We start from the raw sequence: 14,176 nt of genomic DNA, 5'->3' as shown, positions 1-14,176 counted from the left end.
TTCTACTTCCCAGGGCACATGTAGTCGTCACCCGAGAGATCATCCCGTCTCCCTCCTAGTACATTCTTCCCACCTCCCGCTCCCCTTCCCCAGGCATCTGGCACACCGCGGCCAAGGATCATCGCTGCCAGTGGAGGGAGAGGGAAAGGAGAGAGAAACATGGATCGGCTGCCTCCTGCCTGCCCCCTACTGGGGATCGAGCCTGCAACCCAGGCAGGTGCCCCGACCAGGAATAAAAACCATGGCCTCCTGGTTCATGGGTCAACTCTCAACTGCCGAGCCACGCTGGCTGGGCAGAGGTGATAGTGTTTTAAAAGTGGAAGCTTTTTGTTCCGGACGCAGGTGAGCTAGAGCTCACCGCTTTATTCGGGCCTGACCGCTGGCCGCAGATGGCCGTGTCTGTCAGCCTCAGCTTGGAGGAAGGCGTGCTGATGGTTGCCCCCAGAAGGCCCTCCTGGGCAGCCAGACAGGGAGGCTCCAAAGGGGCTGCTGAAGGGACCGTCCTCACGCGGGCCTTCTGGGTCTTGTGGACGGGGAGTGACCAGGGCAGTGACGGCGAACCTTCTGAGCTCCGCGTGTCAGCGTTTGGAAAAACCCTAACTTAACTGGTGCCGTGTCACATACAGAAATTTTTTGATATTTGCAACCATAGTAAAACAAAAACTCATATATTTTGTTTTAAAATATATTTTATTGATTTTTTACAGAGAGGAAGGGAGAGAGAGAGAGAGTCAGAAACATCGATGAGAGAGAAACATCGATCAGCCGCCTCCTGCACATCCCCCACTGGGGATGTGCCCACAACCCAGGTACACGCCCTTGACCGGAATCGAACCCGGGACCCTTGAGTCCGCAGGCCGACGCTCTATCCACTGAGCCAAACCGGTTTTGGCAAAACTCATATTTTTGATATTTATTTTATATATTTAAATGCCATTTAACAAAGAAAAATTAACCAAAATAATGAGTTCGCGTGTCACCTCTGACACGCGTGTCATAGGTTCGCCATCGCTGGAGTAGGTAGCAGTGCTGCTCGGGGGCGAGGGCGCGAGGGTGAGTGAGCCGCGGGAGATGCACAGCGACTGGGGAGCCGCGGGGCTCAGGAGGCCTCGCACGGAAGGACAGGAAAGATGGCGAGGTGTGGGTGTCAGCCGTTCATTAAAAACAGAATTGTCGGTCATCAATGGTGTTTACTGAATGCACGATAGGTGGTGATTTTACTTTTCACCAGAACTTACTAAAACACTCAACATCCATAAATAACTGTTCTCTCTTTTCCCCTCTAATTTCTAGATGTGACTTACCTAACAGAAGAAATAGTCTATGAAATTCTTGAATTATGTAGAGAGAGAGAGGATTACTCCCCTCTAATCCGTGTGATCGGGAGAGTGTTTTCCAGCGCGGAGGCCCTGGTGCAGAGCTTCCGGAAAGCCAAGCAGCACACCAAGGAGGAGCTGAAGTCCCTTCAAGCCAAGGACGAAGACAAAGATGAAGACGAGAAGGAGAAGGCCACGGGCTCTGCCGTGGTCGCCGCCGTGGCCGCGGCGATGGAAGAGGATTCTGAGGCCTCTTCCTCCAGAACGAGCGGCGGCTCCCAAGGCGGCGGCTCCCAGAAGCTGGGCCCCGAGGACGTGTCTGTGGACGTCGAGGCCATTCGGAGGGTCTACAGCAGGTTGCTCTCGAATGAAAAGGTAGAGACTGCCTTCCTCAACGCCCTTGTGTACTTGTCACCTAACGTGGAATGCGACTTGACCTATCACAACGTGTACTCCCGCGATGCCAATTACCTGAACTTGTTCATCATTGTGATGGAGAATAGGAATCTCCACAGCCCTGAGTACCTGGAAATGGCGTTGCCGTTATTTTGCAAAGCCATGAGCAAGCTGCCCCTGGCAGCCCAGGGGAAGCTGGTGAGGCTGTGGTCTCAGTACAGCGCCGAGCAGATCCGGAGGATGATGGAGACCTTCCAGCAGCTCATCACGTACAAGGTCATCAGCAACGAGTTCAACAACCGGAACCTGGGGAGCGAGAGGAACCTCGTGAATGACGACGACGCCATTGTTGCTGCCTCCAAGTGCTTGAAGATGGTGTACTATGCAAACGTGGTGGGAGGGGACGTGGACACCAACCACAACGAGGAAGACGACGACGAGCCCCTCCCGGAGTCCAGCGAGCTGACCCTCCAGGAGCTCCTGGGGGAGGAGAGAAGAAACAAGAAGGGCCCCCGGGTGGACCCCCTGGAGACCGAGCTCGGCGTGAAGACCCTGGACTGTCGGAAACCACTCATCCCTTTCGAAGAGTTCATCAACGAGCCACTGAACGATGTTCTGGAAATGGACAAAGACTATACTTTCTTCAAAGTAGAAACGGAGAACAAGTTCTCCTTTATGACCTGCCCCTTCATATTGAATGCCGTCACCAAGAACTTGGGCCTGTATTATGACAACAGGATCCGCATGTACAGCGAGCGGAGGATCACTGTTCTGTACAGCCTAGTGCAGGGGCAGCAGCTGAACCCGTACCTGAGACTCAAAGTCAGGCGCGACCATATCATAGACGATGCGCTTGTCCGGGTAAGTGGGCTAGTGTTGAACGAGCGGTCCTAGGTCAGACACCTAGTCCCTGTGACGCAGCTCCGTGAGTTCATTTCATAAGTGGCCCGAAAACAAAAGAAATGGTATCATGTAACCCAGGCACACCGACAGGCCTCTTCCTTTCTATGGACTTTATTGGGGTGACATCGGTCAGTAAGATTACAGAGGCTTCAAAAAGTGACATAGGCGTCAGGCACACAGTTCTAGAACACATCGCCTGGAGGTTGTATTGTGTGGTCACTACCCCAAGTCAGGTCTCCTCCAGGCAGTTTTTAAAATTGTCAGCATAAGGGTTACACTTCTGTCCCACTTACACCGTGTGTTCCACAAGGTACTGGTTGTCTTTTATAACGACCCCCCGCTCTTCGGAAACAAGAATAGGTCTTCTAAATCCTGATCGCTAACCCCAAAAAGAGAAGTGGATGTTGGGGAAAGACAGGTTCGGGACCAAGGGCCGTGGGGGGCGCCAGGAGTGAGTGTGAGCGTCACGTTTTAGCTCAGCCGCGTCACGGCGCAGGGGGTCAGCCGGCAGTGCTTTACGTCGGGGAGCCGCGTGTAGGGCGTTGTGCATGGACCCGAGCGACGTTCTGTGGGAGCCCGTGAGGTCTTTCTGAATTCCCATTGTTAGAGCAGAGCCGCACACCCCACTGGAGGGACCCTGAGGTTCGTCCGACCCGGAGCTTAAAAAGTGTCCACTCCTCACCTGCCTTCTGCTCCTAACCCTCCCTCCCCCCCGGGTCAGGCAGGCAAAGAGCCAGCAAAAGTTTAGGCACTTTCTTGTCCATGTGCTTATTTCGGTTTTCAACATTTTTTGGATTTTGAGGAAACAGTCACCCAGTTTGGTGTGTAAGACCTTTTATTTGAAGCAGGTGATCGCGTAACATGAATTGAGTTTTTAAATAAATGCTAACAGGTTGTTGTAAAAATGAGTTCTGCTTAATACGTCAACGCTGCATATGACCGGGCCTGCTATGAATCAGCATTCACCCCGTGTGTCCACAGAGCAGTTCGCTCCTGGCGTCCTGGGGGAGGCACCTTGCCGAGCAGTGACCTGTGCACACGGACCAGGACGCGCCCCCCAGGGGCTGCTCAGGGCTCCCACTGAGCAGATGCCACTCTTCACTGCCTGCCTTTTGCTTCCTCCTCTAAAGTAGCACCATGTGGGAAGGTGAGGAAGGAAGCAGCACCGTGGGCCCTGGAGGCAGAACTGTCAGCGGCCTGTGCTTTCTGAGTGCTCGTAGGGTGAACCAGTCACCGTAGTCGTCACTAAAGCGGGCTCCCAGCAGAATGGAGAAGGGCATCCTCTCGGGTGAACTGTAAAGGACCCAGGGGTTTTCAACATCTTGTTCCCTAAGGGTATGCTTGGCTTTCTTAATGCTCATTCTTCATCTTATGCCACAGTTGGACAAACACGCCTATTGACCCACTTTTGTATGCTCTGGATTCAGGAAGTAAAGAGGAAACAAGACACTGCAGTGAGCTCAGTGCTGAGAGTTCCACAGTGAAGGCCGTAGGGGCCTCGGCTTCAGTAGCTGAAAAGGCCTTGGCGTCCATCTACTTGTTACTGACAAACGAGGCCCAGAAAACAGTCACCACACACGTGCCCCGTGAACATGTTTTCTGTTGGGTTCACTTTTCAGTTATTAATTGTAAGACTGACAAGCTTGGAGGAAAAGGAATGGGTAGTAACTTGAATTAATCCTATTAATAAAAGGCTAATATGCCAATTGTCCGATTGGGGTTGGAGGGGGGGTTCGACCAGGGGTTGGGGCCGACTGGCCAACCGCCCGCAGCCCCTCCCCTCTGCCGGCCCAGCCCGATCAGCCCCAATCGGAGCAGGCTGGTCAGACCCCACCGTGCATAAATTTGTGCACCGGGCCTCTAGTAATTACATGTTTTTTTAAGAAGAATATGTCTTCACTGCTTTCATGTATCATGTAATTCAAATTAGACTAGCAAATTGTTTCCTGGCTGGAGTCCTTAGAGGAACTGTCTTTGAACTGTCTTTGATGTCAACAGAAGACTTTGTGTTTTTACAGCATTTTTTTGGACCTTAAGATACCGTTGTTTGCAGGACACACTATTATTGCTACTAAACAAGAAAAAATGCTGCCCATTCGTTGTAAGATGCTGTCACTTGTATGTCCAAATTTCAGAGGGTTAAAGTGTGAAAACAGAAATCTAGTGAAATCTAAGCTGTCTTTCCACAAATAGGCACCTCAGAGTCATTTTAAGAACTACCCCCCTCCCATGCGGGACTGGACTATTTCCCCCTAGGACTCGTCATTGCACCCTCCTTTCAATTTCCCCAGTGGTCTCTCCTTCCTAAACTAAGGAGACCTACCTTTAACAGAACCCAGAGAGGGAGATCCAGGTCTGGATGAATTCATTGACATGAATTCATTTCGAGCTGTAAACAGATTGACCTTTTCAGAATGTTCATGGACATACCTTTCCAATTTTCGAATATCCTGCATTCCAGGCAGCTTTTGATGTCTCTGTGAAAAGTGATACACCTTTACAATTTAATTCGTTAATTATTCTCATTGAATAATGGGTTGAAATTGGTTACTTTCAAGAAAAGTAAAAAATGTAATCTCTTACATAATAATGGTCTTTGTCTAAATGCTTGTTGCTAAACTTTAAGGTATGTATTTGTTACCGCAATTATTAAAATTTTAAAGGTAGGCTACCCACGGGTATGTAAATGTATTTTACAGACCCACTTATTTCTATCTGGACTGATAATCTAAGACAGATAATATGGGAAGTTTTCACCAGCAGATTTCAGTTGCTGCCTGTTTTTCAAATAATTCTTTTTACATATTTACATTTGATGCTCCTGATTCTAAAAGTAACATACACTTATTGTAAAAAAAAAAATTAAAATACTGGAAAGCGTAAAGAAGAAAATAAAAACCACTCCTGCAAGCACAGCAGCTGAGAACTTGCTGCCTCACAAATACGTGATGCTGGTTCAAGTTGGCGTAGATGTTAGCGAGCACTGTGGTGCAGGACAGCACGCCTCCACGCTCGAGTCTCTGTGCACAGAGTCTCCAGAGGTGACGATTCCCAGATCGATTTGGTCTTGTTCTCTCCGTGCATAGAATCGCACAGCAGTGTCACAGGACAGTGGGTGCCATTGCGTGTGGAACGCGTTCTCATCCCCCCATTGGGCGCAGACCTGAGTGGGTTCACGCTCCACTATCCAGTTGCAGTTGTCAGTTTTGAAAAACCTTGATCTAGGGCAGTGATGGTGAACCTTTTGAGCTCGGCGTGTCAGCATTTTGAAAAACCCTAACTTAACTCTGGTGCCGTGTCACATATAGAAATTTTTTGATATTTGCAACCATAGTAACACAAAGACTTATATTTTTGATATTTATTTTATATATTTAAACTAGAGGCCCGGTGCACAAATATTTGTGCACGCGGGGGTGGGGGGGTTCCTCAGCCTGGCCTGTGCCCTCTCTCAGTCTGGTAACCCTTGGGGGATGACCACCTGCTGGCTGAGGCCTGCTTCCCGGGGGGATTGGGCCTAAGCTGGCAATCAGACATCCCTCTGGCAGCCTGGCGGCCCTCGGGGAATGTCCACTTGCCAGCGGCAAGCAGGCCTAAACTGCAGTCGGACATCCTTAGCGCTGCCGAGGAGGCAGGAGAGGCTCCCACCACCACCGCTGTGCTGGCGGCTGTCAGCCTGGCTTGTGGCTGAGCAGAGCTCCCTCATATGGGAGCGCACTGACCACCAGAGGGCAGCTCCTGCATTGAGCGTCTGCCCCCTGGTGGTCAGTTTGTGTCATAGTGACCAGTCATTCCCAGTCTTTCTGCTGTTAGGGTCAGTTTGCATATTACCCTTTTACTATATAGGATAGAGGCCTGGTGCACGGGTGGGGGCCAGCTGGTTTGCCCTGAGTGGTGTCCCGGATCAGGGTGGGGATCCCGCTTGGGTGCCTGGCCAGCCTGGGTGAGGGGCTGATGACTGTTTTCAGGCTGCTCGCACCCCCTTTAGGGTGCTGGTCCCCAATGGGGTGCCTGACCTGCCTAGATGAGTGGCTGATGGCTGTTTTCCGGCTGCCCGCACCCCCTTCAGGTGGGGGTCCCCACTGGGGTGCCTGGCCAGACTGGATGAGGGGCTGAGGGCTGTTTTCAGGCTGGCCACACCCCCTTCAGGTGGGGGTCCCCACTCGGGTGCCTGACCAGCCTGGATGAGGGGCTGAGGGCTGTTTTCAGGTGGGCCAAGCCTGCAACTGAAGCTCCCAGTCTCTCCTTTTTTCTTTTTTCTTTTTTTATTTTGGGATTTATTTACCTTCTGTAATTGAAACTTTGTTGCAGCTCCAGCTCTGAGGCCGGCTGGCTGAAAGCAGGTATCTGGGGTTTGTTTAGCTTCTATAATTGCAACATGGTTGCTGAGACTGGAGCAAGCAAGCCTCCTGCTCGCTTTAGCTGAGTGGCTTCCGGCCGCCATCTTTGTTGGCAGTTAATTTGCATATCACCCTGATTAGCCAATGGGAAGCGTAGCGGAGGTATGGTTAATTACCATGTTTGTCTATTATTAGATAGGATGCCATTTAACAAAGAAAAATCAACCAAAAAAATGAGTTAGCGTGTCACCTCTGACACGTGTCATAGGTTCGCCATTACTGATTTAGGGCAACTGACCTGACTCGTGTGACTCGTGTGTGTGTGTGTGTGTGTGTGTGTGTGTACAGGCACACGGGAACGTCCAAACTAGTGCTGTTAACCTATAGTAGTCACCTTAGGACTCCAATACGCGTATTCCAGTGAGGTTTGCCTTGCTCAAAGATATTTTTAAAATTCTAATGGGGGCAGGGGGTAAGTCTGGGGAAAAAGACATATATAAAACTTTAGACAATAAATAAAAAGAAATTCTAGTTGGATAATGGCCAATAACCTGAAAACCCTTAAATATTCTATCTTGGCAAATTAAAAAATGTTTTTAACAGCCAGAAGGCATTTAAAGGGAGCAAGTCAGGTGGATGATCAGTTAGGCATGCTGTTAGTAAGCTTCAGATACATAAACCAACAAACTGCAGTGCAAATATTTTACATTAGAATCTAGTGAGTTTTTTTTTTTTGTTTTTGTTTTTTTAGAGCAGAGAGGAATCTAGTGTGACTTTGTGATTCATCTCATAATGACTGTTTATCTAGTACATACAAAGAGATATTGGGAAAGGTTTATCGTTGAAATGGTAGGTTTTGATAACGTTTGAGACGTTAAGAGGAAGGGTATGAGCAAGCACATGCCTCGTCTCCTAAAAGTGGGTGTGGACGGTTCTACCCGTGAAAGAGCGTAACGGGTACTGAATGCCAGGTAGATCAGAGGCTTTCCTGTTCATTGCGTGTGCTTTTAATTGAAGTTCGTTTTACTTATGGCTTAATAGATACTAAGACCTAATTCTTGAGTTTGTATTATAATAGGAAGAACTATATAGTGAACAGTTTTGAGGTCAGATGTCTATATTCTACTGTTTCTGCTGAAATGATTTGGTTTGTGTCGTCCTGAGTTTTGTGGACTCCTCTGTCCTAACCCATAGCCCAGGGGTCTCCCACAAGGACCAGGAAGTCTGCGTGTCTGCTGGGTGCTGCTTCCGTCAGTCAGTAGGACGTACCCTACCTCATCTCTGCAGGCTCTTTCTGCCTCATCTTCCATCTGTGGACCAAGTCTGCCCGCACTGGCTTCTTCCTTCCGCCTGAAGCACCCCCCTCGCCCGCCCTCGTGTCTGCTTCTCGTGTGCGCGCGTTCCTGGCCCTGACGCCGCAGTTACCTCCCTTCCCTTTCACTCCCCAGCTAGAGATGATCGCGATGGAGAACCCTGCTGACTTGAAGAAACAGTTGTATGTGGAGTTCGAAGGAGAACAAGGAGTTGACGAGGGAGGGGTTTCCAAAGAATTCTTCCAGCTGGTTGTGGAGGAGATCTTCAACCCCGACATCGGTAAGGCGTCTCCCTGAGCTGAGAGGGTTTCCTGGGAGTGTGCGTGTTCTCACTGGGAGGGCAGCAGCAAATGGTTTGTGCGATTCCCTCTGCGCCGACCCCGACGGAGTCTGGGCTCCTGGAACTGGCGCACCTCACTGGTTCATGCAGGCGCTTCCTTAGGTGTCACTTGGCCAAGTATTTTCATGCAGGGCATTCCCTCTTGGGTAAATAAAACAGAAACCCCCATAGCTGCTGCCTGCTGATGCCAGTGTGTGCGCCGAGCTGGCTTTTCTGGTCCTGTGCTCAGCCTGTCATCTGTACACGTGTCAATGGAACGAGACATTGAGTTCGTGACAATACAGGTGTGGGAAGACTCTGCATTCTAGCTAACGTCAGCTCACAGAAGGCCATGTCATCTGTGAGTAATGTGTTCAAAGTAAACCTGTGAGAGACAAAATCATGCCCTTTTTGAGCTAGGAAATTCATTTGTAAGCTTCATACGTTTGGCAACCTCTGTTTCTCATGCACCTAGAAATGCTAGGCATTGGCTCTAGATTGGCGATATTTGCAGAACTGCTAAGAAAAATGCACGTTACACATCCTACTTGATGGAAGGTGATAGAAATGAGGTCAGAGAAACGGCAAAATGGATTTCAGGAGAGCCACACCCTTTGCTTACCGGGCTTTTCCCTGGCACCTGAGCCCTGACGTGTCCCACACGCCTCCTTGTTCCCCCAGGACCTTCCTGCAGATGGGGCGTTCGTAGGTGGTTGCTTTTGAGACCAAGGGCATCCGCCTGAAGTGCCATTAACTGTATGAATGACCTGTAAGCACTGTGGACTGGCTTGACCTGCTAATACTGTGTCTATAACCAAAGGAAGCTTCCAGTTGGCCACGCACGTACTAGTCTAGACCTGAAAAATGTGAGAGCCGAGTGTAAAGTGGATGGTATCAGACTGTCACTTCATGACCATTACATTGTCTTAGAAAAATGTCCTCGCTCAATTCAGGCTCTTAGGATCAAGGGGACATTTTAAATTTCCTTTTATATTTCACTCAAGCTAAATGAAAAGGAAACATTTTAAGCTTTTAAAAATCTATTTATTTATGTGCTGTATTGATTTCTGAAGTTTGTTGTACTTGAAATTCCCCATTTTTTCCAGATTTGTTCTTAATATATTAATTTCACAGAGGCAGGGAGAGGGAGAGGGAGAGGGAGAGAGGAACATCAGTGATGAGAGAGAATCATGGATCGGCTGCCTCCTGCACACCCCCCACTGGGGTTTGAGCCCACAACTCGGGCCTGTGCCCTGACCGGGAATGGAACCGTGACCTCCTGGTTCATAGGTCAGTGCTCAGCCACGGAGCCTCACCAGCTGGGCTCCAGATGTAATTCTTAAACTATTTTTATTTAGTTTTCAATAGCAACTGAAAAACATTTTAGTGAAATAAAATATTGTAACTTCAATTACAAGATTAACCTTGTCCTTAGATGTTCATTTAAAGGGTAGTAATGGTTGTTAAGACAGGCAGAGCCAAAGATTTATCTTTTTAAATGAGTGAGACAAAAGACAGGTCTCCAAGCTTGGATTTTGAATAGTGGAGGCCATAAAAACTGAAGGGGGCTGTGAATACAAACAACATTTGTTTTATTTATTGGCTCAGAATTAGTGTATCAGGCAGCTTTGAGCTGTGGACATAATCCGAGTGTATGGAGTTGGCATCACCTGACTTGGTTAGAGAGGTGCTGGACACACTTGGTGGGGCCCCTGTGCACTTCTGGAAAAACAGACTTTCCCTTCACGACCCAGAATTGTGCCTTAAAGCAGCACTTGGGGGTTAAAGATGTTTTTAAAGTGAAAAAATTTCAAAATACAGCCTTTTCTCTCTGCGTTTTTCAGCCATTTGGTAGATAAAGTATGAATGCAAATTAACTTTGTGTTAGAAGAGTAGAGAACTTGAATCTAACTTTTTGGTAATGCCAAAGAAATTGCTTGTTTCCTTGGCTTCTTTAAAATTACGGACAGTGCTACCTTTGCCACAATTTGTAATCATCGTATATGTGAGCTTTGGTTTCTCAAGTGCTAATGTAATAGAGAGAAACATTCCTGTATGCCTATTCTGTGTGTTTGCCTGTGTAATTATCCTGTTTGTATTGCTCCTCAGTCTTTAATATTTTGTATTTTACAAAACCTTTTCTTACAGGCATGTTCACCTACGATGAAAACACAAAGCTGTTCTGGTTCAATCCGTCCTCGTTTGAAACGGAGGGCCAGTTCACGCTGATCGGCATCGTGCTGGGCCTGGCCATCTACAACAACTGCATCCTGGACGTGCACTTCCCCATGGTGGTCTACAGGAAGCTCATGGGCAAGAAGGGCACCTTCCGGGACCTGGGCGACTCCCACCCGGTGAGTGTCCCCGACCTGCGTCGGTCTCCGCCAGCACCAGCGCCGTCTCCTGTCCGAGTCCACGAGCCCTCGAAAGCCTCGGGCTCTTTATAGACACGGCTCTCTGCAGGCGGGTTCTGGGGGGCTGGTCCCACGGGGTTACCCGGCGAAGCCACGGGGAAGGGCCTGGTGGCCACAGTCGGTGTGTCTCCTCGCCCCCGTCCTCCCGAGCACAGAGTGGGCATCGCCGCCACCTGTAGTTCCCATGTTGGGAGCTGTGTTTTTTTCATCTTCACCCGAGCAGGGAGGGTAAATTTTCCCATTGATTTTTTTTCTGAGGGTGGGGGTGGGAGGGAGAGACACACCGATGTGATAGAGACACGCCAATTGGTTGCTCCCCACACATGTCCTGAGGGTGGAGATCGGACCTGCAACCTGTCCGATGGAGAATCAAACCCACTACCCTCCAGGTGCGGACCAGTGCTCTAACCACTGAACACGCCGGCCAGGGCGCTGTGTTTCAATCTTATGGTCCAAGTCTGTTCTTCCGAGAGTGCTACAGAGGGTGCAGTCTGCGGCTCCGTGGTGACCTTGGTTTTCCGTTTCTGTTGTTAGGTTCTGTTTCAGAGCTTGAAGGATCTGTTGGAGTATGAGGGGAGCGTGGAAGACGACATGATGATCACTTTCCAGATATCGCAGACGGATCTGTTTGGTAACCCCATGATGTACGACCTGAAGGAAAATGGTGACAAAATCCCAATTACAAACGAAAACCGGAAGGTAGTGCATGTTTCTGCGTCAGTGTTTGTCTCTTTATGAACAGAATTTCAAAACATATAGTGCGTGTCATTTTAAAAGCAGTTTCTAATCTAGTCCAGGCACAGCCCCAACAAGTCAAGTAACTGAGTTGTCAATGTAGTAGCCACCGTTTCCTAAATCTGGGATTTCAGGTGGTGTGAGAACCCGCGGTTGAACACTAAAGGCCTTTTAGAGAAAGAGGACAGGCAGGGAGGGAGCCGGCCGCTGTGGGTGGTCTAGAGCAGGGCCCTCACAAGTGAGACCCCATGTCATGTGCACGTGTGTGTGGCTTAAATACACTTCTGAGAAGTGTTGTGAAACCACATCTGTTGACCAAAATGTAAGCATCTGAAAACAGGGGAATAACCCAGAACATAGCAAGAAAATGATATAGAATCAACCTTTAAAAAATGTGTTTATATAATTTTTGATAAAATATGCTTACTAAGAAGAAAAGTACATTTCCCTTTTGTGACTTGGTGCAATAGCTTATGTATCAAGTAAAACACAAAGATATTTGCTGCTTCCCCAATACTGTGGCTAGAAACATGAGACTCCTGGCCCCATAGGCACCGCACTCTCGCTGCTGCCCCGTTCGCATGCACAGTTGAGGGAACCTCAAAACGGTTGATGCCCAGCTTTTATATTCAGTCTAGTTTAATGTCAAAATTGAAACATGTCTATTAGTTTACATACATGGCCTATTTACAGGTTAATACTGCTATCACAGACAGCTGTGAAAGCATTTAAGGTGTATTCCTTTGCATGTATATAATTTGACTTTAAAAAATACTTTTGAATATTTTTCCTTTGGGAATATAAATATAAAAATAATTTTAAAAGCTGTGCAGCCCAGTAGCTTGTTGTGTTTGGTGTGTATAGCGTATAAGGAGTTTTTGTGGTTAATGTTTTCTGCAGGAATTTGTCAATCTCTATTCTGACTACATTCTCAATAAATCAGTAGAAAAACAGTTCAAGGCTTTTCGAAGAGGTTTTCATATGGTGACCAATGAATCTCCCCTAAAGTACTTGTTCCGACCGGAGGAAATCGAGCTGCTCATCTGCGGAAGCCGGGTAAGCAGGCAGCGTCCGCGGACGCACCGTGTGGCGTGGCTGTGGGCAGTGGTGCGCGGAGGGGATGCTAAGATGTGTTTTTTAAAAATTTGCAGAATCTAGATTTCCAGGCGCTGGAAGAAACCACAGAATATGACGGTGGCTATTCCAGGGACTCGGTTCTGATTAGGTGAGTAGCTTTAACCCCTGTCATTGTATTTAAATGCTTAAATTTAGACCTGGTTGTCACGTACTGGTGGTGAGACGTTCACACAGCTTACACGGTGGGTGTTGGCGTCGCTGCATTTGCATCTGTGGGCAGATGCCACCATCTCTTCAGGGAGTGGCAGCCTTGCTCCCACTGAGCTCTTCCTTTCCCACCTTTCCCCGTGCTGCCTGAGCGTTAATGCTCTTCTCATCTCTGTGAGCCCCCAGCCCCCCTGCTCTCCCCTCTGTCTCCTTTGTTTGAGGTTGTCGTCTGCAAAGGCAGGTCCGCTAGTGCCTCGCCCTTCTGAGGACGACTGTTTCCCCTTCATCCCTGAGGCAGAGTGTCGTTTATGCCCCGTGGGGTTTGGGTAGTTTCCTGAGTATGTGGGTTGGTGTTTTTTTTTGCCAAAAATGACAGTTTTCAGACACCCTCTCCTCTCAGGGCCTCTGGTGATGCCTACGTTCACTCACTCGTCCTGGTGCCCTGTGGGCCTGAGATGTGATCGATGCGGCTACCACATCATGTGGAAGCCCCTTTTTGTCTATACTTTTTTAGAAAGAACCATTGATAATATGGCCAGACTGGTCTCAGTGAGCACTGCTGGTGGGCTGCCGCCTGCAGGGTGACTGACAGAGGGTCCGGGCTCAGCTGACCTGCATGGGGCGTGCAGTCCTTCCTTCCGTCCGTCCTTCCGAGGGAGGTGCTGCAGGCTCCACGTCCGAGCGCTGGGACTGTTCTCTAGGCCACAGGTCTGGGCGCCGAGGGCTGGGGAAGCGCCAAGACGTCGCAGGTCAGAAACGGCGTCGCACTGACAGAAAGGCCACATGTTGGTAGCATTTGTGTATCTGCCAAGTTTACGGGCACCTGACTGTCCACACCAGCCGGCCAGGACGTTCCTAAGCAAGGGTGACAAGGGTCGTTACGGCATGAACTTACCAGGAGGCGTTACTGGGGGGAAGGCCGGAGGAAAGTACAGACCGGCTCCCTCTCCCCCCGCGCGCACCCTGGTCAAAGTCCTGGTCATGGAATTTGGGTTTAGTCTTTCGTTTGTTACCGATTCTGTATTTGGACACCACAGTTTAGTTACCTTCTATGGTCGGTCACTTAGGTTTACCCGTTTTTCTGGGTAAATCATGTCACGCTGAACATAAGCTTTTGAAACGTGTCCTTGAGGTAAAGGTTGCTGCGTGGATCCCT

The 14,176-nt window shown here is 49.0% G+C and overlaps 1 protein-coding gene and 1 long non-coding RNA gene across 4 annotated transcripts in view; one reads left to right on the top strand and one right to left on the bottom strand.

The window, feature by feature from the left end:
* The window catches only part of UBE3A (ubiquitin protein ligase E3A), a 40,965-nt gene that overhangs the window by 23,974 nt on the left and 2,815 nt on the right, over positions 1-14,176 (top strand). For all 3 annotated transcript variants that reach the window (XM_059678082.1, XM_059678085.1, XM_059678084.1), the window contains 6 exons: positions 1,294-2,573; positions 8,404-8,548; positions 10,736-10,941; positions 11,536-11,700; positions 12,637-12,792; positions 12,888-12,961. In XM_059678082.1, coding sequence (XP_059534065.1) covers positions 1,294-2,573; positions 8,404-8,548; positions 10,736-10,941; positions 11,536-11,700; positions 12,637-12,792; positions 12,888-12,961 — 2,026 coding nt within the window. The remainder of the gene's footprint in view (positions 1-1,293; positions 2,574-8,403; positions 8,549-10,735; positions 10,942-11,535; positions 11,701-12,636; positions 12,793-12,887; positions 12,962-14,176) is intronic.
* LOC132222836 (uncharacterized) lies at positions 9,629-13,915 on the bottom strand. Its single transcript, XR_009450311.1, has 2 exons — positions 13,633-13,915; positions 9,629-11,652 (listed from the first exon to the last, which is right to left on the bottom strand). It is a non-coding gene; the product is annotated as an uncharacterized LOC132222836 (long non-coding RNA).

This window comes from Myotis daubentonii, chromosome 21 (assembly GCF_963259705.1).
Source record: "Myotis daubentonii chromosome 21, mMyoDau2.1, whole genome shotgun sequence".
Lineage (NCBI taxonomy): Eukaryota > Metazoa > Chordata > Mammalia > Chiroptera > Vespertilionidae > Myotis > Myotis daubentonii.
This window is presented reverse-complemented; position numbering and strand designations above follow the sequence as displayed.